At 50.5% G+C, this 24668-nt stretch overlaps 2 protein-coding genes across 8 annotated transcripts; both read left to right on the top strand.

Moving 5' to 3' along the window:
• Window positions 1-103: 103 nt before the first annotated feature.
• SETD1A (SET domain containing 1A, histone lysine methyltransferase) lies at window positions 104-15383 on the top strand. 4 transcript variants are annotated; one of them, XM_027874683.1, is made up of 19 exons: window positions 104-258; window positions 1565-1717; window positions 1912-2010; window positions 4057-4327; window positions 4576-4697; window positions 4971-5197; window positions 5726-6608; window positions 6735-7508; window positions 8091-8267; window positions 8417-8504; window positions 8863-9020; window positions 9514-9601; window positions 9851-10186; window positions 10782-11819; window positions 12288-12460; window positions 12550-12660; window positions 13107-13226; window positions 13791-13928; window positions 14127-15383. In XM_027874683.1, the coding sequence occupies exons 2-19, from the start codon at window positions 1580-1582 to the stop codon at window positions 14298-14300; spliced, it is 5115 nt and encodes a 1704-aa protein (XP_027730484.1). In that variant the 5' UTR covers window positions 104-258; window positions 1565-1579; the 3' UTR covers window positions 14301-15383. The 4 variants fall into 4 exon arrangements, with proteins under 4 accessions (XP_027730484.1, XP_027730483.1, XP_027730482.1 ...); XM_027874682.1 differs by lacking the exon at window positions 104-258 and adding an exon at window positions 340-372; XM_027874681.1 differs by lacking the exon at window positions 104-258 and adding an exon at window positions 357-416.
• A 709-nt stretch (window positions 15384-16092) lies between these two features.
• HSD3B7 (hydroxy-delta-5-steroid dehydrogenase, 3 beta- and steroid delta-isomerase 7) lies at window positions 16093-20377 on the top strand. Of its 4 annotated transcripts, none has more exons than XM_027874706.1 (7): window positions 16093-16237; window positions 16721-16882; window positions 17175-17330; window positions 17580-17688; window positions 18341-18440; window positions 18792-18954; window positions 19308-20377. In XM_027874706.1, exons 2-7 carry the CDS (start codon window positions 16723-16725, stop codon window positions 19736-19738), a joined length of 1119 nt encoding a protein of 372 aa, XP_027730507.1. In that variant the 5' UTR covers window positions 16093-16237; window positions 16721-16722; the 3' UTR covers window positions 19739-20377. The 4 variants fall into 4 exon arrangements, with proteins under 4 accessions (XP_027730507.1, XP_027730506.1, XP_027730504.1 ...); XM_027874705.1 differs by having other exon boundaries at window positions 16717-16882; XM_027874703.1 differs by lacking the exon at window positions 16093-16237 and adding an exon at window positions 16316-16584 and having other exon boundaries at window positions 16717-16882.
• Window positions 20378-24668: the final 4291 nt, after the last annotated feature.

Raw genomic sequence — 24668 nt, 5'->3', positions numbered from 1 at the left:
CCCCTTTTCCTCAGGGACTCGACGCCGCTTTAGCAGTTGCAGATTCGTCACATGTCCAGAACTGAGCAAAGGGAGAGTAGTGGTGAGGTCCGCTCTTCAAGGGATGCGACAGGCCTGCCGGCTCCCCCCATTGCTCCTTCCCATACCATCCGGAGGGAAGGGAGAGGTGGAATCTCTTCTCTTCCACCCCCAAGGCTCCTGGAGGCGCCAGTGTCGAATGTGCTCCGGTGAACGCAGAGCCCGCCGGGCCTCGCGCAGGTGGCGGTGGTGTTTGGTGCGCGCGCCGGGGAGGAGGGAGGTGGTGGTGGGGGCACCGCCGCCGCCGCTGCCGCTGCGGGGCCGGGTCTCGCGCCGCCGCTGAGGTGGAGCGAGGTGGGAAAGGGAAGGGGAGGGAGCGACTCGCTCGCCCCGAGCGGGTGAGTGTAGAACGCGGTGCGCGCGCGCGCTCGGCGGGGAGGGGACGGCGCGCGCGGGTGGGGAGGGGGCGGCTCGCGGGGGTGCGCGAGGAGAGGGAAGTGCCGCGCGCGCTGCCTCCTCCCCCTGCCTTACTCCCGTCCCCTCTCCCCGGCCGGGGGCCCGGGCCCGGGCCCGGGCCGGGGCCGGGGCCGGGACCGGAGGGTCTCGCGGTGTTTCCGGAGCCCCGCCGCGGCCCCGGAGGAAGGTTCCACCTTCCTGGTTGGGAGCCGCAGGGTCCCTGGGCCCCAGGGAGCTGCTGGGGGTGGCGGGGAGGAGGGGATCGGAGAGCGGTGCACCGACCCTGGCCGGCCGCGGGTGAAGAGACAGGCGGAGGGGGCGGGGCTTAGGGGGGGCGCGCCTCCGGTCCGAGGGGGGAGGGGCCGGGCAGGGGGCGTGAGGGGCTGAGGGGAGGGCGTCCTGGGTTGGGGTTCCTAACGGAGTTTGAGCAGAGAAGTGTCTCGGGGCACCCAGGGATGGGGGGAAGGGGCTCACAGGGGATGTGTCTGGGGAAAGGGGGGGTGAGGGAGAGGAAGGGTGCAGCGAGACGTGGGGGGCCTCCCTTTTGGTGATGGGGGGTTGTAGGGAATGTGTATAAGAGCAGGTTATGTTGGGGGAGATAGAGGCTGTTGAGATGTATTTGGGAAGAAAGTTTTGGGGGGAGGGAGGGAGCTGTAAGGGGTTATCAGTGAGGGAAAGTTGCACCTGTGGGAAATGTGTATGTTAGGGGAAGGGGGAAGGGTTAGAGGTGGGAGAAAGGGAACATATGGGGGAAGGAAGGCTGGGGGGACCGGGGTTTTCTGCAATGTGGACGGGAGGAAGGTTGGAAATGTATAGGTAGCAGAAGACTACGGATGAAAGGAAGCTGTGGGGAATAGGTATGGGGAGAGGGATGTGTTTGCGGGGAGGAAGGACTGAGCAGATATATATGAGGCACTGTTTGGTACCCGGGTTGAAGAGATGTGTTTATGGAAGACCAAGTGGTATCCTAAAAGGGCTGGGTTGTCTGTGGGGGATGGTTTGGGGCCCTGAAAGGGCTCTGGATATAGACAGGTGTGAAGGAAGGCTATGGGAGTTCAGGGCCTTACTCTCTTCTGCTAATTGTTTATAGTGTAAATGAGCCAGGATGGACCAGGAAGGAGGGGGAGATGGGCAAAAGCCCCCCAACTTCCAGTGGCGAAACTACAAACTCATCGTGGACCCTGCACTGCACCGGCTCCCACAGAAAGTTTACCGCTATGATGGGATTCACTTCAGTGTCAATGTGAGTTATTTTGCCTAAACTGTTCTCCCCAAGCTTCTTGGGCAGGTAATTTTGTCTCCTAAAATTTCTGTTCTTTGTAACCTGCTCTTGTTTCAGAAAGTTGGCAGTCCTATTTTTCAGCCGACTCTGCACCTAAGTTCTTAAATTGTTTCCCCCAGAGTGATTAAATTGCTTTCCTTTATCTTTCACCCCAGGATGCAGGATACAAGATTGTTAGCAAGCTCCAAGACCCCCGTCAACGACTCACCTGGTCCAAAAACAGGGATCTTTCCCTCCCAGTCCCTAAGTTTAAGGTAAGTCTATGTTACTTTTATGATCTGATAGTTTTTATGGAGGGTGACGGTTGTAGGGAAATGTGCAAATCCACATAGGCAACCAAAGAAGGGGCTTGTTTTTGAGCAAGAGTATGAGCTCTGTACGTAGCATTGGTGAATAATTGAGTGAAGTGTCCTGACCTAGCAACTTATAATTTCACCTTGTGGTTGAGCCTAGGTAAGCTTTCCTTAGTGGTTATGATTAGCTATTGTTTTTTAGTTAGAACAGTGGCGTAAATGACCTTGGCCTTTGGAGAAGAGATGATTGACATTCTGGTGAGAACTCAGTCAACTATGAGAGCGGAAAAGATATCTACTTCATATGATTTCTGAATCTGGGTTTTGTGTGGTATGAAAAATGATGGTATCCTAAGTGGTAGCAGCTTTATCCCTAGATTTCATTGCTAACCTCATGCTTAGTTAAAAGGGATGGTATTAAAGATTCTGGAGTCCCAAAAGTTGCCCTCTCATATAGTCTTATGATCTTCCTTGGCATGCTAGTCATAGCTGCAGATCTCACAAAATGAGAAGCTAATTTGAATTGGGCTGCATTAATAGAAGCAATGTCCTGAATGAAATGGGTTATGTTCCCTCTATATTCTGTCCTGGTCAGATCACATCTGGAATAATATGCTCAGTTCTGGAGGCCTCATTTTTAGAAAGACATTGACTTATCTAGAACTTTTCTAGAGGAGAGAGACCAGGATGTTAAAGGAATTTGAGACCATTACATACGAGATTTGAAGGAACTATAGAGGTTAAGTCTGGAGAAAAGAGGACTGGGGGCTATGGAGTAGGAACAGATATGATCACTGTCTCTAAATGTTTGAAGAGCTGTTACGTGGAATAACAGCTAGAAAAATGTGTTTCGAGGTTTACAGAGCATTTTATTTACATTCTCATGTGGAAAAGGGATTTGTCTTGGGTTTTGTGGCCTCAGGGTGTAACTCCTAACAGTGAGGGGAAGTTAGGAGAGGCAGATTTTGTCTAAATAAGAGAAGGAAGGAAGGATGGATTTATTAAGCACCTACTATGCACCAGGCCCTGTGCTAATCCCATTACAAATATTATTTGATTCTCAAAACAATCCTGGGTGGACAGTACTGTTACTATCCCCATTTTTGGTTGAGGAAATAGAGACAAACAGGCATTAAGTGACTTGCCCTGAGATATAGCTAGTAAGTGTCTGAGGCCAGAGTTAAACTCAGGTTTTCCTGACTCTAGGTCCAGTGCTCTGTCTACTCTGCCTCCTAGGTACCTCAGATAATCATTCTAGTCATTTGAATTGTCCAAAAGATGGACGAGGAAGTAAATTCCATTTTACTGCTCTTCTCAGGTAGCTGAGCACTTGTCAAGGATATTGTAGAGGGGATTTCTACACAGATTTGTGTTGGACTAGATGACCTATGAGGTTAGTTCCAACTCTAAATTCTGTGTCTTTTCATAGGACTTCCCTGCCTTGACTTTCCCCATCTTGGGGTTCAGGTCTTTGGACTTGTGAACACTTTCCTCTTGGTGCCCATTTGGTCCTTTTTGTTTTGTTTTGCTTTTTTGCTTTTTTTGGTGAGGTGATTGGGGTTAAGTGACTTATCCAGGGTCACACAGTAAGTGTTAAGTATCTGAGGCTGGATTTGAACTCAGGTCCTCCTGACTCCAAGGCTGGAGCTCTGTCCACTGTGCCACCTAGCTGCCTCATTTAGTCCTTTTTCTATGGCTTTTTATGAGATTTATCCTTCTGGCTCCTGCATTCACTCCAAAGGAGGTTTAGGACCATGACTTCTCATTTTTTGTATCATGGGATCATCTTGTTCAAGTCATCTCTGTGGCCATCTCTCTTAGTGTTCAGTGGAGTTTCCTCTTCCCTATTTCTCCTGCCCATAACATATACACATGAATCTATAGATTGGACCGAGGCTCAGTGTCCTGTGGCTCTGCCTCTTGTCCATGAGCAGATCTTCCTGAAGCCTCTATTCCATGCCAGGGTGACTCTGGATCCTGACCCAGCTCCTGCTTTCCCCTCCACAGCTTGACGAGTTCTACATTGGGCAGGTCCCACTGAAGGAAGTGACCTTTGCCCGGCTGAATGACAACGTTCGGGAGACCTTCCTGAAGGACATGTGCCGCAAGTATGGAGAGGTGGAGGAGGTGGAGATCCTGTTGCACCCCCGAACCCGAAAGCATCTAGGCCTAGCCCGAGTGCTCTTTGCCAGCACTCGGGGTGCCAAAGAGACTGTAAAACATCTCCATCACACCCCGGTCATGGGCAATATCATCCACGCCCAGCTTGACATCAAAGGTGATGTCCCTTCCCTGTCTCTTACAATCCTGATCTGTTCCTGTTTGGAAAAAAAAAATCTAGATAATTGGGAAAGGAAGAAGAATTGAGATCCTAAAGTTAGAGATGGGTGAGAGAAACTGACTTTCATGTTCTTAGACCAAGGGATGGGGAATTTAAAGTCAGAGAGAAAAGCTGGACTGTCAAATAGAAAATTGGCTAATACTTTCCACTTGTTTAGACTGACTTTTTTGATTCCTGTCTTCCAGGGCAACAACGGATGAAATACTATGAACTGATTGTCAATGGCTCCTATACCCCCCAAACAGTGCCCACAGAGGGCAAAGTCCTGAATGAGAAGTTGCAAGGATCTGCAATACCCACTGAAACGGTGAGAAACTGGCATTACCTGGGGTTGGGCCATCTGGATTCTGGGAGGTAAAATGCCTGGATTCCTGGAGGGGGACTGGATTCAGGGTAGTTGGGAGATTGAAGAGGGAAGGAGTAAGGTGAGTAAGGACTTCCAAGTGAGGAATAAGAGTGAATGTGAGTAAGAAGGGCCTGGGAAAAAGTGCTGGGATCTTTTTTCAAGTGAGTAAAGTACTTGACTTGAAGAGGGTGAAGTGAGTATCCTGCTAACTTTCTCTTCTCCCTTTCTCCCAAGACGGAATCTCGACGCCGGCCTTCATCTGATTCAGTCTACGCATCAAGCACTTCTGTGCCAGTCACACCTGGTAATGGCACACCCTGCTCTCAGGACACAGCTTACTCTAGTAGCCGGCAAGACACCCCATCCTCCTATGGCCAGTTCACACCACAATCCTCTCAAGGGACGCCTTATACCTCCCGGGGCAGCACCCCATATTCCCAGGACTCTGCCTATTCCAGTAGGTATGGAAAGGGGAAATACCTGGGTTCCCTCAGCTACCAAAATCTGGGAACTAATACTTGGAAAGCAAACATCTGAGTCTGAGTTTACTTCTGTTATTATTTGAAAAAAAAATTATTGAAGGGGCAGCTAGGTGGCGCAGTGGATAGGGCACCGGCCTTGGATTCAGGAGGACCTGAGTTCAAACTTGGTCTCAGACACCTAACCCTTACTAGCTGTGTGACCCTGGGCAAGTCGCTTAACCCCAATTGCCTCGGAAAAAAGAAAGAAAGAAAAATGAAAAAACATTTGTTGAGCGTCTACTCCATGTGCAAGGCCTCGTGCCAGGTGCTGTGTGGAATACATGGTCCTTGTGGTCAGGGAATTTACAGTCTGTTTTAGGAATATGGGAGGCCTGGCTCCTATGGGAGATGTATTTTTCAAAGGATTTTGGGGGCCTAGAAATTAGAATACTTGAGTTTGATACCATATAAGCTTAGGAAGGGATTTCTTCTTCTTAATCCTTCTTGATCTTTTATTTTTTCCTTTAGGCAAGGAACTCCTGGCTATTCCAGTTACCATCCAGATTCCTCTTCTTCTACCACCTCTTCTTCCTATAAGCCTCGTCGGTCAGAGAACAGCTACCAGGATTCCTTTTCCCGCCGACACTTCTCTTCTTCAGCTACCACTGTTGCCTCCTCTTCTTCATCGTCGTCGTCGTCATCATCATCATCATCGTCGTCGTCCTCCTCTTCCTCTTCTTCTTCATCTTCATCCTCTTCCTCCTCCTCCTCCTCTTCCCACTACCGTAGTTCTGACTCACACTATCCACCATATTATGAGAGCGGTAGTCGATACCAGCGCCATGCCTCCTACCCACCTCGTCGTGCACCCCGGGAGGAGCCCCCAGGAACCCCTTTCCCTGAGCGCTTCCCACCCTCCTACACCTCCTACCTGCCCCCTGAGCCCAGTCGCCCAGCTGACCAGGACTATCGACCTCCTGCCCAAGAGGCTGCACTTCCAGAGCCTCCAGAACCTGTCAGTGGAGGGTGTAGGGGGGCCAGCCCTGAACAAGAGGAAGCAAGGAGTTCACCTTGCCCAGCATCCCCTATTCGATCTTGCTCACCTGACCCAGAGATCACCAATGAGAGTGTGCCCTTTGCCCAGCATAGCAGCCTAGATTCTCGGATTGAAATGCTGCTGAAGGAACAACGATCCAAGTTTTCCTTCCTGGCCTCAGACACAGAAGAAGAGGAGGACAACGGTAGTGTGGGCCCTGGGGCCAGAGAAGCTGGGAGTGAGGTCCTGCTGGGACCAGCTCATGGGCCTTGCACACCTCCCCCAGCCCCAGCAAATTTTGAGGATGTAGTTCCTTTGGGGAGCATTGAACCTGGGGCAACTGGAGAATCTCCCAAAGCCAATGGGCAGGATCAGGTGAGAAGAGAAAAACATGAGAAAGAGCCTGAGTTCTGAGAGGGGATCTTGTTTTCTCAGTTTTTTAGTGAATTGGGAAGCAGAGAGTAGAATCCTTTTAATTCTTCTCTCCCCATGTTCTTCTAGACCTCTCTTCATTCTTCTGGCGAAGATATGGAAATCTCAGACGATGATGGTGGAGGATCACCCCCAACGGCCCCCTCACCCCCACAACCTCCGCCTCCCCCACCTCCCCCACCTCCACCTCCACCCTTTCTGGCTCCCCTTCCCCTGGGCTATCCCCATCAGCCCGCCTACCTTCTTCCGCCTCGGCCAGAGGCACCCCCACCCCCTGAGTATCCTCCACCACCACCCCCTCCCCCACACATCTATGATTTTGTCAACTCCCTTGAGCTGATGGACCGACTTGGGGCTCAATGGGGAGGGATGCCTATGTCCTTCCAGATGCAGACTCAAATGTTGACCCGGTTGCACCAGCTGAGGCAGGGTACTGGGGTAACTGCTTCATCAGCAGCCCCCCCTAGTGGAGGTTTTGGGGAGCATTTCCTTCCATTCCCTCCACATCAAGAAGCTGCATATGCACTACCCTATGCTCTGTACGCCCCTGGACAGGAGAGCCGAGGGGCTTATGCCCGTGAGACCTATCACCTGCCCTTGCAGGCAGAACCCTTGCCTTCCTCCTCTGCTGTAAGGGAGGAGGAACACCTGCCTCTTGGGGAAGAGGTAGAAATGGCAGAGGGGAAGGCTCCACCTCCTGCTGGCACAGTGGGCCGGGTGCTGGCTACTCTGGTGCAAGAGATGAAGAACATCATGCAACGAGACCTTAACCGCAAGATGGTGGAAAATGTAGCTTTTGGAGCTTTTGACCAGTGGTGGGAAAGTAAAGAGGAAAAGGCTAAGGTGAGAGTGAAGGCTGCTGAGGACCTGGACACCCAGGGCTGGGATGAAAGCTGAAGCTAATAAGCACTTGAAAGGTTGTTGTATGAGGAATGATTGAAGGAACTGAGGGTATTTAGTTTGGAGAATAGAAGATTTCCCCAAGGGATGGGCTACTGCCGTGATTGATTCTTCAGATTTCCCAAAGGCTTCAGAATGAAGATCAGTGCATGACCATTATAAGGAGGCAGATTTCAACTCACTCTAAAGATTTACTAAAATGTTGGAGCTTTCCAAAAATGGAATGAGTTGATAATGATAAGCCACCCATCATTAGATGTATTGTCTAGGTAATCACTCTTGGAGAGGTCAGAGATGAGGTGGGCGCTTTGGGTAGAGGTCCTCCTGGGATTCTGTACCCCTGTCCTTGGGTTTAAGAGATAATAGGAGTTAAAAAAAAAACAGAACTTTTGGGAACAAAAGAGGATAGAGGAAAATATTGGAGTTGGCTGGATACATAGGATCTGGGAATAGTTTTTGGATGAAAAGAATCACTTCGGTAAGATGCTGGATTACTCAGAGTTCATGCCTATCCCTTCTTCACAGCCTTTCCAGAATGCAGCTAAGCAGCAGGCAAAAGAGGAGGACAAGGAGAAAACAAAACTAAAGGAGCCAGGGCCGCTCTCCCTTGTGGACTGGGCCAAGAGTGGGGGTGCAGCAGGCCTTGAAGGCTTTGGATTCGGCTCTGGGCTTCGAGGAGCACTTCGACTACCTTCATTCAAGGTGCTGGAAACTGGGACTCCTAGAGTCTGAGCAGGAAAAAATGGGGGATGGTGAGAGTTCCCATCTTAGGGTTGGAAGTAATAGGGAAATGAATTTGTCTGGAGTCTAGATTAAGCATGTGTCTCTTCTTTATTCTCTCCCTCCTTCAGGTGAAGCGGAAAGAGCCTTCCGAAATTTCAGAGGGTGGGGAAGAAAAGCGGCCACGGCCTTCTACGCCAGCTGAAGACGATGAAGATGGTTAGTAAGAGTCCCAGTCTGGAGGGCAGAAACAGAATATCTAGTTTCTGAGAGGAGAGGGGAACTATGGAGAAAGGATTAGAGACTTGGGGCCAAGATGTCCAGAGGAGTTGAATAGAATGGAGATTTTGGAATTGGGTAAAACAGTTTTTGGAGGTATTTCCCTGGATTGGAAGCTAAGTGGATCTAGTCTTGGTTCTGCTACTAATTTGCTTTGACTTTGAGCAAGTCACTTTCACTGTGTAGCCATTTTCTTACCTGCAAATAGGCATAACTCTCCCATTACCTATTGTTTGAAAAATTTTAGAAGTATTAGGCAAATACTAAGGATTACTTTTGACAATACATTCATGTCTAGAACCCGATCGAGAGAAGGAAGCTGGAGAGTCGAGTCGACCAGGGGTGAAGGGCCCAAAGAGGGAAGAGGAGAGGAGTAAGGCCCAGGGCAAACACAGAAAACCTTTTGCTCTGGATAGTGAAGGGGAGGAGGCATCACAAGAGTCTTCCTCTGAGAAGGTGAGTGAGATGTCTCTGCTGGTGATGGTGGTGAGGAGCTTAACTATATCAGCAGAACATCTCTGTGCTTGTCCGAATTGGCTGCCTTGTTTTGTCTTCTTTCCCTATTGCTTCATCTCTCCCTTTCAAAGAACCAGGGACCTTCTGCTTTTTCAGTCTGGGCAGCAGGAATGATACTGGAGCGTATGTTCCAGCCTCTGCGCTCTGGATCCAAGTGTGTTGTGGCCCAGGAAATCTCACTGGCTTTGTGTAACACCTTGTCCTGGTTAGGGGCTTGGGTCCCTCTTCAGAAGTATGGAGAATCAGGGGCAGCTGGGTGGCGCACCGGCCCTGGATTTAGGAGGACCTGAGTTCAAATCCAACCTCAGACCAAACACTTGATACTTAGTGGCTGTATGACCCTGGACAAGTCACTTAACCCCATTGCCTAGCCAAAGAAACAAAACAAACAAGTATGGAGAATCAGTAGCTTATTTTTATCCCCTTTCCTAAGGAGGAAGAAGATGATGAGGATGAGGAAGAGGAAGAAGAGCACAGTGAAACCATGGAGACCAGTAAGAAGGAGGCGGAGGCATCTGGAGGTGAATTGAAGCTATCATTTTGGAAACCTTAAGGGAGGGTAGGAGGAAAGCATCTCCTGTAGGCGTGGTCAGCTGTCCCCTCCACAAGGCCCTATGTTTCAGTGTTGCGTTTGGTTGCGACAATTTTCCTTTGCATTCCTTGAAGATCTGGGCCCTATCCCTGCCCATTTAGGTGTAATGAGCTCTAGATGGGTCCTTCTCCGCTATCTTGACTGCCTTTTCTTTACCTTTTCTCAATCGGACTTCCAGGTGAGGATGAGGAGAGTGCCTCCTCCTCCAAATACTCTCTGTGTGCTGAATCAGAAGGTGAGAATGACAGCACTTCAGACTCTGAGAGCAGCAGCTCCTCTAGTAGCTCTTCCTCAAGCCCTTCTTCCTCCTCCTCTTCCTCATCTTCCTCCTCTGCATCTGAAGAAGAAGAGGAGGAGGAGGAGGAGCCATCGGTAGTTTCTTCAGCCTTGTCACCCCCTCGGGACGTTCCATCAGACCTCCCTGTCCCTGTGGAGGAGCCAGAACAAGAGAAGGCTCCAGTTCCACTTGTCATGCCTGTCCCTGAGCTGGAGAAGGTCCTGGTGAGGCCTCCAGGTAGGTAGATTTGTGGGAGAGTTGAGTATGAAAATATAGGCCTTGAAGTTACGCATATATGTATGTGCCCTCTGTTTGGAAAAAGAACTTTGGAGTTTTGAGTGAATAGAGGAAACGGGAGTAGTGAATTCATTGTGGAGTAGTAGAAAGATCACTTAGATTTCGTGTCAGAAGATCTGGGTTCAAATCCTTGTTCTCCTGTGTATTAATTTTGTGACTTCTAAAATGTCATTTCCCTTCAGGAGGACCTAAGTTCAAATCCGGCCTCAGACCAAACACTTGACACTTATTAGCTGGGTGACCCTGGGCAAGTCACTTAACCCCAATTGCCTAAAAAAAAAGAAAATGTCATTTCCCCTCTCTGGGTCTGAGTTTTCTTATCTGTAAAATAGCTTTGTTTAATTAGATCACCTTCAGCTAAGGTCTCCTGTGGCTCTTGATCCTATGATAGCATTTCTCCCTGAGTAGTGGTCAGTAAATTGTTATAATTGTGTTATAATATAACATAGTATGGGGATAAATCCCAGCTTTTTACAAGAACATCAGATTGAAGGCTGAGTTTGTGATGCTCTCTTTACCACATCCCTTTCACCAGGTCCTCCTGAAGAACCATTGCCTGAGACACCTCAACATCCTCCAGAGCCACCAGCTGTCTCCCAAGCCTCTCCTCCCCTACCTCTTGCCCCTCATCCTGAGGAGTGTCCATCTTCTCCTGTCCCACTTCTCCCACCACCGAAAAAGCGTCGGAAAACAGTCTCCTTCTCTGCATCAGAGGAATCCCCAACCCCCCCAACCCCCGAGGTTCCCCCACCTGTGCCACCTCCACCTAAGCCTCCTGGTCCCCTTCCCCGAAAAATCTCCCGAGGTGGGGATCGGACCATTCGAAATTTGCCCCTGGATCATGCTTCTCTGGTCAAGAGTTGGCCAGAGGATGGATCCCGGGTGGGGCGGAACCGGAGTGGAGGTCGGGGTCGTCTGCCGGAAGAAGAAGAACCCGGGACTGAAGTAGACCTAGCAGTGTTGGCAGATTTGGCCCTGACTCCAGCTCCGGCTCGGCGAGGGCTAGTCACTCTACCTGTAGGGGATGATTCTGAGGCCACAGAGACCTCGGATGAGGCTGAGCGTTTGGGTCCAGCAGGTCCCTCAATCGTTCATGTTCTTCTGGAGCACAACTATGCTCTGGCTGTCCGGCCTGTTCCCCCTGCTCCAGTTTCCAGACCCGTGGAACAACTTCCTTCCCCTGCCACTGTCTTCAGCTCACCTGCCGATGAGGTCCTAGAAGCTCCTGAGGTGGTGGTTGCTGAGGTGGAGGAGGAAGAGGAGGAGGAGGAGGAGGAAGAGTCAGAGTCATCAGAGAGTAGTAGCAGCAGCAGTGATGGGGAGGGCACCTTGAGGCGTAGGAGCCTCCGATCCCATGCCCGGCGCCGTCGACAGCCATTGCCACCTGCCCCTCCGCCTCCACCCAGCTATGAGCCCCGAAGTGAGTTTGAGCAGATGACCATCCTGTATGACATCTGGAATTCTGGGCTTGATGCTGAGGACATGGGCTACTTACGACTCACCTACGAGAGGCTGTTGCAGCAGGACAGTGGAGCCGACTGGCTTAATGATACCCACTGGGTACATCACACCAATATCCTGGACCTCTCTGGGTTGGGCTAGCAGATGTGGGAGCTACTGTACCAGAAGCCTCAAGTCCCCCCCCCCACACACTCTCCCTCTCTCTCTTTTTCACAGTCATTTCACTAATGATTTTTCTGACTTCATTGTTAAGTATTCTTTTTTTTGTCTGCTACTTTTCACCTTCGTTCTTGTCCATTTCATTTCTTTTTTCTCTGCCTGATACATTTTCGTGGTCTTTGGGAGATCTGTGTTGTGACAAAGGTTGGTAGGTTATTAAAATTGGCTGTATGTCTGTCTCTTGCCTTCTCTCCCCACATCCTAGCTTCCCTTACCTCAGCATTCACTCTCATGTCCAGTTTAGGTTGCTCTCCTTCCAGACTGGGAAGGGTGGTCAGGGAGAGCTGCAAACAGTTAAACCTTTGATGGGCTTGGGAGTGGGCCACTGAAAAACCTGTTTTCTTCCTTAACCATATCTTACTTACCAACTTGACCACTCCCAAACGTAAGCGAAAGCCCCTGGATGGGCCCCGGGAGCATCAGACAGGTTCAGCTCGGAGCGAGGGTTACTACCCCATCAGTAAGAAAGAAAAGGATAAGTACTTGGATGTCTGTCCTGTCTCAGCACGTCAATTGGAGGGCTCAGACACCCAGGTAATGATGCCAGGGCCGTGTTCGGCAGTTGAGCAGTTTTTGTTCTTTTCCCTGCACTTCCCCACTGATGAGGTCCTTTTTTTTCCCAGGGGACAAACCGGGTGCTATCAGAAAGAAGGTCAGAGCAGCGTAGGCTGCTGAGTGCCATTGGTACATCAGCCATTGTGGACAGTGACCTGCTAAAATTGAATCAGCTCAAGGTGAGAACAATTGGCTGAGGTGGGGGGTGGGGTGGGGTGGGGTGGGGGGATGGGGGATACAGAGCTCTGAGACTTTGGGATTCAGCAATCATTACTGTTGTGCATGGAGCATAGCCATAACAGGAGAGAAGCCTTAATCGAGTGGGTGGAGTTTCAAGGATAGGGGGGAGCTTTGTGTGTGTGTGTGTGTGTGTGTGTATGTGTGAGATACATGTGCCATTGTTGGGGAGCAAGGAATTGGGGATGTCTTAGAACAGAAAAGAAGCGAGAGAATGTGGCCTTTTACCTTGGGGGAGGGGCAGTCCCCTAGAACCACACACCCATTGTGTTCATGAATCACAGCCATAGTGAGAAAGTAAAGAACTTGACTTGGGCAGTGGGGAAAGAGGCAGGGCTTGATGGTATCCCTTATGCCTGGATTTCTTCTTTCTTCTCCACCCCTGTAGTTCCGGAAGAAAAAACTCCGATTTGGCAGGAGCCGGATCCATGAGTGGGGTCTTTTTGCTATGGAACCCATTGCAGCTGATGAGATGGTTATAGAGTATGTGGGACAGAACATACGTCAGGTAAACAAGCTACCTTGTCCTTACTACCAGCATAAAAATGATTAGGCCTCAAATTGCATGTGGTATTCTTAGGGGAGATATGGTCGCAGCTCTGAGCCAAAATGAGAATCTAAGAGATAAGCAGTGATGTGGACACATCCATACCTAGGGCATGTCCTCTATAAAATCCCCTCTATAGGGGCTAAGGGTAAGTATACAACTGGAGAATAGTGGTAACACTGGAAGAACCGTGTCAGAACCAAATCAACTCAAGAAGGCTTTTCATGGAAGATGTGGAATTTTTAGAGCTATTTCATCATGCAAAAAGACAATTTAATGGGCATGAAGGAGGTGTGAGATGGAGAGAATTGTTTTATTGCATGAGCACAGAGGCACAGTAGACAAGTCACAGGCCTAAAGAGTGGAAAGCCTAGTATGCCAAAGCAAGTGTGAGTGAAGGGTGTTTGGATAACAAACATGACATCTAATATCATTTATACTGAAAGTTTCAAAGACTTAGATGGGGAAGAAGGAAGATCTTGGTTTTCTCTGGAAAACTTTTTCTAACCTTTCTTGGCTTGTCAGGTGGTGGCTGACATGAGAGAGAAACGGTATGTGCAGGAGGGTATTGGCAGCAGCTATCTGTTTCGAGTGGACCATGACACCATCATTGATGCCACAAAATGTGGAAATCTGGCACGATTCATCAATCACTGCTGCACGGTGAGAGCTGGGCCCGGGGGCAGGGACTGGTTCTGGACTACTTATTTGGGTTTGGGAGGGCACTTTTAAAAGAGCTGGACAGCAAGATGAAGGCAGAGGAAGGGGAAACGTGGCTCAGAATACTTGGTTTTTGGGAGAAAAGGGTGCAGTAGCTAAGGGGCCAAAGTCAAAGCTAATAACTCTCTTCTCCAACCATAGCCCAACTGCTATGCCAAGGTGATCACCATCGAGGCCCAGAAGAAGATTGTAATCTACTCCAAGCAGCCAATTGGGGTGGATGAAGAGATCACCTATGACTACAAATTCCCCTTGGAAGACAACAAGATCCCATGTTTGTGTGGCACTGAAAGTTGCCGGGGTTCCCTCAACTGAGGGCCTTAGGGAGGGGCTGGCTTTACCCTACCATCCCCTCCTCCAACACACATACATGCCCCTAATTTATTCCCACCACAGGCTAGAGAACCAGTGAGGGCTTGAATTGCCCTTTGACTTATGTTCTGGGGTTCAGACTTAGACCCTGAGCCTCTGTTTCCTGTGGTTCCCAAGATAAGGTGGGAGAGTGGTAGGGGGCATGAGGTCTCTGCAGGATTAGCAGAAAAAAATCCACCCCACCTTTTAGGAACCTAAATACAGGAAAAAAATAATTGGAGTGTTCCCCCCCCATCCCCTTGTGGGGAGTATGGGTCTCCCAGATTCTGGGTTGTAGGGAATGCCCAAAACATGAGGCAGGTTCTGCCCCCACTTTTTTTTTTCTTTTCGGAGAAGAAACTGTAAATGTTTTGTAGCTGCTAGCGGCTGTTTCCTGTGGAAACCTGGGGTGCCGGCCTGTACAGATGCTGTTCTTTGAGGGGGGAGGACTTTCCCATCCCCCCACTTTGTTTTATGGGGGGCTATTCCCCCTACACCTCTTTTCTTCTCCATTTTGGGGTCTCTGGAGCAGCTGGCCATATTTTTCTCCCCTCAGGAGAGCTCTTTCCTGGACCCCAGCTGGGAATCTCTCCCTTCCCTGGTATTGATACTCCCTCCTCCCCCAAACCAGGGAAGACAGGGGTCTATGATTTCCCTGGCCTTGTCGTCTGGCCATACTAGGCCTAAGAGGCCACAAGGGGTTATCTGAAACCTGGGCCTTCACTTTTGGCTTTAGAGGCATTGAGGCCAGGCCTGGGGGAAGGGGAGTCGGGACATGGGAGAGTGTCTCCTCTTCCCCCTTAAGCTGCTTCTGCCCTGTTCTTCAAAAGGCCATGTTCAGATTCCCACCCCATAAGTGGCTGCACAGCTGGCCAGGGGCTGGGAGAAGACAGATGGCGCAGGCCCCCAGGGTTTGACCCCAGCTTTATCCTCCCCACTCCTGTTGGCCTGGTTTTGTACATATGTTAATAGCGCGGATGCCTCGGACCCGATGCCACATTTTTATAATTGTGATTAAACTTTATTGTACAAAAGTTGTCCATCCTTTATGGCATTGTGGTGGTAAGAATTTGTCAGTACCTGATGTTTATGGGAAAATGGATAGGGAGGACTGGACTTTTGAGGTACGTGAGCATGGGTAATTTAGGATTATACATTTAGAGCTGGAATGGACCTTAAAGATCATCAGTTGGGGTAAGGTGAATGGGAAGTGGTGTGCTCAGGCATCTGTCCACCTCTTCATTCTCATCTTGATGCTGAAATGTTTCCATTCTGCCTATTATCAACTGTTTAAATGCAGAGAAACTTGCCCGGGGACTAGCTGATGGCGAGTAACTATTGTGACTAGAAATTATATGAATGGGTTCCAATGAGATGAGTTTAGACCTCTTCCCCTGAACTCACTTTCCTTACCCGAGCCCCTTGTCCTGCCCTGCCCAACCCTAAGGAGGGGGGGCAGGACAGTGAAGGGAAATATGAGGTGAATAATGGTGGTGGGTAAACAGCTGAAGCCTTGAAGCCATTTTCCCAGTCTTAACATCCCTTCCTTTTGTTTTACATGAGTCCAGCTGGCCTCAGTCTAGAGGGTCAGGGAATTGAGGGATAGTGGATAGTCACCACTATAAATCCGCAGTAGCCAGTCTGGGGCAGCAGGAGGTGCTTTCTCCACTAGAGATGAAGGCGGGGCCAAAGGAGAGTCACTCGGGACCGTAGGTTGGTTGGTTCCTAGAAGGGGCTGTACTTAGGATAATAGCTGGGATGGGGGGAGGGAGGACGGAAAAGGAAAGATAGGAGAGCTGAGTTTTGTAAGAGGGGTGGCCAAGGTTTTGTCCTAAAGGGTTTTAGAAGGTGTCTTACAAGCTTAGGAGCTGACAGATCACTGCAGAGCTGACCTCTTCCAGGTAGGAGGTTCTCATCTTTAGTTCCACCCGATGTCCTCAACCCTAGCTCCCCCCTTCCATTTCACACAACCCCCTCCACACACTTACACAGTTCTGCCAACCCACCGTACCCTTTCCCCCTCCTGATTTCCTCAGCTTAAGTCGGGAACAAAGTATCGTTGGGGCTTAGAGTTTATCAGGATCCTCCCTTCCCTTTCTCCTCCCACCCTACTCTGCTCCCATCCGGTGATTAAACCTTGGCTCCCAGATATTTTTGAACAGTAAAGCCTGGCAGAGTCCAGCTCTCTGGCCATAATGTGCATGTTCTGCCTATATAAGAGTCATAGATGAGCCTTTGTGGGAGATGGGTGAGTATGGCCGGGCTCCCAGAAACCAAAAATAAGCCATTTGGGAAGAGCAGAGAAGATAGCCCTGGAAGGTGGAGGGCCTGAATATGCACTGATCCGCCTGCCCAGCCCAGCCTGTTTTTCTCACCGAAGTTAGATATGACAGACGGAGGCCCGGATCTGGTGTACCTGGTGACAGGGGGCTGCGGCTTCTTGGGAGAACATATGGTTAAGACCCTGCTGGAGATGGAGCCCCGGCTCAGAGAGCTTCGAGTATTTGACCTCCACTTGGGGCCCTGGCTGGAGGCGCTAAAGCCAGGTGAGGGAAGAGGAGGTACTTTTGGACCTGTCAGGGATCCAGCTGTTCGACTTTCAGGTCTTGTTCCTTCCCAGGGCCAGATCTTTTCTTTGCTCCCCATTACAAAGGGAGGCAATCCGGATTCTCCCTCCAGTCCTCACAGGGAAATGTGTTTATGGGTGGATCGCATCTGGATGGGGAGGAGTGACTCATAGATGGAAAGTTTGATTAGAGGGTGTTACTCTAGTGGGGGTGGGGAGGAGAAGGACTGGGAGGGATACGTCATGTGGGGCCAACATCTGTTCTCTCTCAGGGCCCGTGCAGGTGACCCCAATCCAGGGGGATGTGACTCGTGCAGAAGATGTGGTGGCAGCTCTAGCTGGAGCAGATGTAGTCATTCACATGGCAGGGCTGGTGGATGTGTGGGGACTGAATGACCCTGAGGTCATCTACAGGGTCAATGTTCAGGGTGAGGGATCTTTAAACCTAGTCTGGGAGTCCAGCCTAGTCCCTCTGGGTAGCTCCCTCCCCAACTTGTGCGACTAACCTGACCATGTCCCTTTCTCTCTCCCTTTCTCTCCCACCCATTGGTTTTCCCCTGGAATTCTGTGCCAAGAAAACTTTGCCCAGTGGGGGGTGGGAAGGTGGAGGGGGGGTATGCTTAGAATAGGAGGGAGGCTGGGGAGAAAGGAGAAGAAATTCCACCTCCTCCCCCCAGGGACTCAGAATGTGATTGAAGCCTGTGTGCAGACTGGGACTCAGTTCCTGGTATACACGAGCAGCATGGAGGCTCTGGGGCCCAACACCAAGGGACACCCCTTCTACCGGTACTCCCCATTTTCCCTTCTTTGCCCCCACCCTTCCCAACTCCTGCAGGGGCCCTGTTCTATAAAATGATAATGAACTCATCTCGGAGCATAGTTGAGGGCGACTGGAAGTCCTTTGTAAACTTTAAAGCAGAATTAGGGGGTCCAGGGGAAAGCCCTAGTCCAGAAAAAAACAGTTCAGGAAAACCTTGAACCCAGAAGAACTGGGTCCCAGGCTGGTTCCACCATAGAAGTGACAATCTCTCTGAGCCCATTTCCTCAGATCATGAGGGTAGGGGATTCCTGGCATGTTGGTACAGATGGGCAAAACTGGTCTTAATCTTTTGAGTGTTGCCTGAGGTACTACTGAGAGGTTAAATGACTTGCCTAGGCTCACACAGTACGTATCAGAGTCAGGACTTGAACCCAGATCTTCCTGACCCCAAGATCATCTTTCTATCCACTATACCATGTGATCTTCTTCTAAAAAATTAGTAGCATCATAATAGTTGTATCTATTTCACAAGGCAATTGTGAGGAAAACAAGATGATGTTTGTAAAGGACTTTGAAAATTGTAAACGTAGAGAACTCATATTTAAGTACTGAAGTATTAGACCTATCCCACTGGATGTAGGGGGCTCACTGTATGTATGCTCTCTCTCCCACATCCAGGGGCAATGAGGACACCCCCTACGAGGCTATACATACACAGCCCTATCCCCGAAGCAAGGCCCAGGCAGAGAGGCTAGTCCTTGAGGCCAATGGGAGAAAGGTAAGGGGACTCAGATGCTTGGGTCTGGGAATCTTATAGCACTGGAGCTTAGAGGGCATTGAGTCCACCCCCTGGGGAAACTAAGGCCCAGGTAGAGCCAAGACGGCAATTTAGGTCTTCCAATCCCCAGTATATGGCTTTCAAGGACACAGATATGAGCCCTCTTGTATGTATTTGTACATACATTGATGAAACAAGCCATTGGAAGATGCCTGAGATCTTGCAGTTTGGGGATATGGGGTTCACCTGTTTGCTTCCATAACACGTACAAATGAATGTAGTTAGGTGAGCTGGGAGGGGGGAAGGGAGGGTCAGGAAGCTTGGGTCTCAACAGCTACCTCTCCTGCTCAGGTCCGGGGTGGACTTCCCTTGGTTACATGCGCTCTACGTCCCACGGGGATCTATGGTGAAGGCCACCAGCTCATGCTCGATTTTTACCGCAAGGCCCAGCGCGCTGGTGGATGGCTTTTCAGGACTGTCCCTGCCTCTGTGGAACATGGCCGAGTTTATGCAGGTGAGGACCAAGCCCTCTGGTTGGAGGAGAGGGGTGGGTGCCAAACGCTGTATAGATGGAATAAGGGCCAGGAGTGTGTCAAACCTCTAGGCAAAGGCCAGGTTATGGAATAGCAAGGACTGGGTCTGGGGAAGCTGCGTTATGTATATGGGAAAAGGCTAGAGGGAGAGAGTCTCTCATTAGCAAGAGTCAGACCTGGGGAAGGGGCTGGGTACCTGTACAGGTGAGGTACAGGCTGGGAAGGGAACTCAGTGTCTGTGTAGTCAAGGAAGGAGACTAGGTGTTTGCAGTATCTCTGTGAGCTGCCTTTAGGGCTAGTGGGTGTTTGAGCAGCATCTGCTCTGTCCCCTCAGGCAATGTTGCTTGGATGCATGTGCTGGCAGCTAGGGAGCTAGGCTCCAGAGCCACCACTATGGGTGGGCAAGTCTACTTCTGCTATGACGACTCCCCTTACAAGAGCTATGAGGACTTCAACTTGGAAATCCTGGGCCCCTGCGGCATTGGCCTCCTGGGAACTCAGCCCCTTCTGCCCTACTTCCTGCTATTCCTCCTGGCTACCCTCAATGCTTTCTTGCAGTGGCTGCTCCGGCCTTTGGTGGTCTATACAGCTTTAATCAACCCCTATACTCTATCCTTGGCAAACACCACTTTCACTGTGCAAACAGACAAAGCCCGGAGGCATTTTGACTATCAGCCCCTCTATGGCTGGGAGGAGAGTAGAGACCGAACTGTTTCCTGGGTGAAGACCAGAAAGGGGTGTCCCGGTCCCCTTCCTCGTGACTGAGCCCTGGAGGTTGGAGGCCCTGGGTTCTAAATTCCATCCTCTGATACCAGCCAGGGGCTCTCCTCACCTAGTGAGTGAGCCCTGGTTTCCCATAAATGACCCTATCCAGGGGATTTTTCACCTAAGGATCAACCTTGAGAAGTGCTGCATTTCATAGTTTTAGATTCTTTTCTCTAACTCTACTGAGGGAAATTCCATACATGTTCCTAGTCACCAGGGTTGGGAAAAGATAGATCTGAGTGCTAAATGCCATTCTCTGACACCCATCTGGAGGATTTGATTTCTAACCCTCTCTACTGTGAGTGAAAAGATACGGCCTTGGGGAGAGGTGTACCTAGATTCTAGACTGAATTCAGTGCCTTTCTACTCCCCTTCCCCACCCCCCCCCCCCCACCCAGTGACAGCTGATTCCTAAGATCACCCAGGGTTCTAGATCTGGCCTCTTAACCCTAGCCACAAACTCCAGGCCTCACCTGAGAACTCGGGACCCAATACAGTCTGTTATGCTGCTTTCTGCCTTGTTCTCCTGTTGGAACCCTCCCATGAGACTGGCTCTGCTTGCCATCTTTACCATAGCATTAGCCCATCATCGACCTTCCCAGTCTTCTTGATATTAAACATATTTGCCTTTCTTCCTCATGTCTAAATGAATGAGTTCACTCTGTGCCCAACTCTGGCCCAGGGAGGCTGGTTTCAGACCCAGGGCAAAGATCACACTACATTGACACTCCTGCCTCTGGCATCTGCGTCCCTCCGTCTGCCCAACTGTCAGCTCACCCTTGTACAGACCCCCTGGGCCACTTGCGTGTCGCGCTGACACCCACCCCCCTCCCCTCCGCCCTGTCGCGACCCCCATCCCCAGCAGTGGGGAGGGGAAGGAGAGGCAGCACACGGCTGACCCGCTGGCTGGACGTTTGCTATTTTTCCCGTGGGGGCCCGGCCCGGCCCAGGGTGGGAAGGTCTCGGGACGGGACATGCAAGGCTGTGGGGTGGGGTCAGGGTCATTATTTTCCTTTTTTTTTTCCGTTTGCTTCTTGGGCACCAATGGTGAGGGCGTCCGGAGGCAGGAGTGGGGAGACAGGGAGGAGCCTTGGGGACCAGTGGGGAGAGACTAAGAGTCGAGGCCAGAATCGGCCCAGGATCTGGGCAGGCTTTCCCGTCCTCGGTCCTCTCCCTTGCCGCATCCCTCTCCTTAGGATCCCGATGTCCTGGTCCCAGCCCCCGGCGTCCCAGGCACCCTATCCTCGCTCTGCGGGGGCAAGGGAGGATGGGGAGGTGGGGATGGGCGGGAGAATGAGAGGAACTCTAGAAACCAACGGGAGAAACGGGGGGGGGGGGGGGGGGGCAAGGGCTCATGTCAGCAAACATGGCTACATCAGGCGACACGCCAGCGACACGGAAACACACGCCAACGCACACGGCTGCACAGCGGAGAGGGGGGCGGTGGGGAGAGCCTGGGGCCGTCCATCCATCGTGTCCTTCGATGCGGGTCAGGCTGGAGAAGGGTTGGGAGGCAGAGGGGAGAGCTGGATGGGGAAGGGTGGGGTAATGCATAGACACATAGTGTACACGCTTGGAGCGCGTTGGGAGCGTGTGTAGAGACCCACGGGCACATGGGATGTACACACAGTGTGCTTAGTGAGAGGCAGAACTGGGGGAGGCAGGTGTGTGGAAAGGAAGGGGAGAGGTGCCCCTGGCTACCCCCTCCATCCCACCCCCAGGCCAGCCTGAACCCATGGATATATGTGGACAGGATCCATGGAGGGCTTTTGACTTAGGGAGACATAGCTGATGCCCACATACCCTGGGGGGTATTCTTTTGTGTGGACAGCTGTGCACACCTTTCCATTTACATGCAAACACATCTGTACCCAGACAAGACATCTGAACACACAGGCACAAGCAGCATAGCATGGATGGACACATGCCTCTGATGACTCTTGAACGTGTCTCTACCACTCACCCCCCCGAACCAAGGACAGAAACCCCAGGGCGAAGAAGACTTGCTGGGGGAGGTGGTGGGATCACTGGGGCATAACCTCCCAGAACACAGGAAGACCCAAATGGTGAAAGGAGTTCTGATGGGATTCTCAGAGGTTCTGATGGAAACCTTTAGATGGGGGAGTGGAAGAAGTGAAAATGGGGACAATTGGCAAACACAGGATGGGCATGTGGGCACATCTACCATGTAGACAGCACAGGGTGAAGTGATGTAGAATTGGCACCCTGTGGGAGCTGTCTCTGAACACAGAGTGGGCAAGAAAATATGTATGTGTTTACATATGTGTACGTGTAAAAATCACAGAATGTCAGAATTTGAAAAGACCTTAGAGCATCTAGTCTATCACTGTCATTTTTAAAGGAGGGAGCTGAAGCCCAGAGAGGGGGAAGGAAAGAGACATGGCCAAAGTGACACACACTGAAAGGCATAACAAAGACTAGGACCTGGGTTTCCTGAATGCTCATTCCAGGATTCTTTCCATATGTGTGAATGTATGTGTGTATGTGCAGATGGGTGGGGAGTAGTCTGTCTGTTTTTGCATTATTGGCCTTTATCCTAGGCTGGTCTGGGCTTCCTGGTTTGAGGACTTTAGCAGGGGCTGAGGGGACCTGAGGATGGGTGATGGTGGAGCAGAGGGGCTGTGGGAAACAGTCTAAGTCTGGAAGGGTAATGTGAGGGGTGAGTGGCTCCTCACTAGAAAAGGGTTTTGGTTATTAGGTTTCCACAAAGGCCTCAACCAAAGAGATTACAAAGAGACAGGAATGGGAGGAAAGGAACTCAAACAGCAAATACTTTCTGTTCTGAGAAGCTGGCTTGCCTTTTCCTGGAAACAGAGAGGCCTCTACTGACCAGGGCAGAAGAAGTAACTTTCTTGTAGACAGCCACTCTGGAATGGGCACAGCAACCACAGCCATTACCTACATATAAGAACACACCTGATCTGACCAAGGGAGTGTGTGATGCACATACATATGAGAAAGAGGTTGTAGAATGTGGGAAGTTCACTTATATGTCAACTTCACCTCTAGCGTATGTTCCATATGGGATCAGCTAGGCCTAAAAATCCCTAATTAGCCACACCCTGAGGGCAGACTCATGAAGGCTGGTATGTGCAGGAGCATATATGTATGCTTAAGGGATGGAGTAAAGAAGGAGGGAGATTGAGGAATTATGCCAATGTGATAACATCAGTGATCCAAGGGTGGTGTGTGTGCATGTTGGCATAAATCCAACCATGTTGGTGGGTGTGCAAATGAAACAGACACATATCTGAACATGGAGATATAGCCTGGGAGAAGGCATTCCAACATCATCTATGTCTGGTGCATAATTCAACCAGTGGGCCAAAGGAGGCCTCTGGAACCTGTTGCTTGTGTGTATGTGTGTATTTCTGTGTGTATGTGTGTGTGTACTGAGATTCACATGAAACAAAGACACTAATACACATACACATACTAATGCATATATACATACACACATACACAGAGCTGCCCATCCCTGAGAGGGCATGTCTTTCCTGGCTGGAGAATTATTTATTGCTACCATAAGGGAGGTCCAGCCTAGCTCTCTCCAGCCAGAGAGGGGAATATGGGGCCCCTAGGTGTGGAGAGCAAGGCTGAACTATCGTGAGCTCCTGGGCTATGCTAACCTAAACAACGCCCTGAGTGAAGGCATAGGAGACCTTCCTCACCCCCACACTACCCTAGCTGCACCACAAGAATGAAGAGTCTACCCATATAGCAGCTGTACTTCCTGGCCCCCCCCCCCCCCCCCCCTTCAGGGGGCTGGGGGGAGGGGGGGAAGAGGAATGCCCAACCCTTGTATGAACCATTTAATGCTCCAGGCATGGCCTTAGAACAAAGGCAGTTGATACACAAGGAAATATGGTAGTCCTGATGCAACTGAGACAAATACATAGCAAAATAAAGTAACTAATTAATAGCTTCATGGCTCAAAAACTAACTATGGAGCTCGAGCGTAGGCTGGGTGCATCTCAGGGCATGTTGAGTTCTGCTGTGGCTGGCAGCCAAGGCCCATGTTACTGAGGCAGAGAGGGAAGAAGTGTGGGACCCAGCACTAACAGGAACACATAGTTGGGATAAAGATGGGTGTTGGGTCTACAAGACTAAAGCAGAGAGCATAGGAGAAACTGGGCCTCAGGGACAGAAAGAAATCTTGCTTCCAAGCCTTTGGCTGCCTGCCCCCCTGCATTCTCTTAGCTCTGTCAGGCTCCAGGAGGTATGTCAAATGCACACCCATCACTTCCCCCAGGTTCTCTCAGACAAATGAGGCATGTGTATGCACATCTGTGTACATGCATATGTGAGCACGCGCGTGTGTGTGCGTGCGTGTGTGTGTGTGTGTTATGCAGTCACCCAGGTGAGGCCCCTGCCAGCTTTGGGGTGTCAGGGCCTCTATATGCACCAACATGAAAGCTAGAGGCAGAAACAGTACAGATAGCAATCTGGTTGTGTGTATATGAAGGATCCACAATCTTGTGGAAAAATGCCTGGTTGCACAATATTTGAGTGACTCTGTGTCTGTGCCTACATCTCCACGTGAACTTGTGCAGACTGGAGGGGGAGGAGGAGGGTGGGAAATGATCTCAGATAAACACAGATGCACACAAACCCATACAGGACACACAGCTTCGCTGATAAATCTATGTGTGTATGGAATACGTAACAGGTTATATACACACCATGTGGTCACATGTACACACATACACACACGCAAATATGTATAGATATGTCATAGAAATATACATCTCTGTGCCCACACAAACAGGTGTTCTATACACAGTGTGGTGGGCTCTGCCTGGGGGTAACACACAACCACACTCCACACACACCTCCAGGAGGTAACTGTGTGTGCGAACATGCACACACATGCACATACATGCACGCGCACACATATGCAAAGGTAATT

The sequence above is a fragment of the Vombatus ursinus genome, unplaced genomic scaffold, assembly GCF_900497805.2.
Source record: "Vombatus ursinus unplaced genomic scaffold, bare-nosed wombat genome assembly UNPS02014807.1, whole genome shotgun sequence".
Lineage (NCBI taxonomy): Eukaryota > Metazoa > Chordata > Mammalia > Diprotodontia > Vombatidae > Vombatus > Vombatus ursinus.
This window is presented reverse-complemented; position numbering and strand designations above follow the sequence as displayed.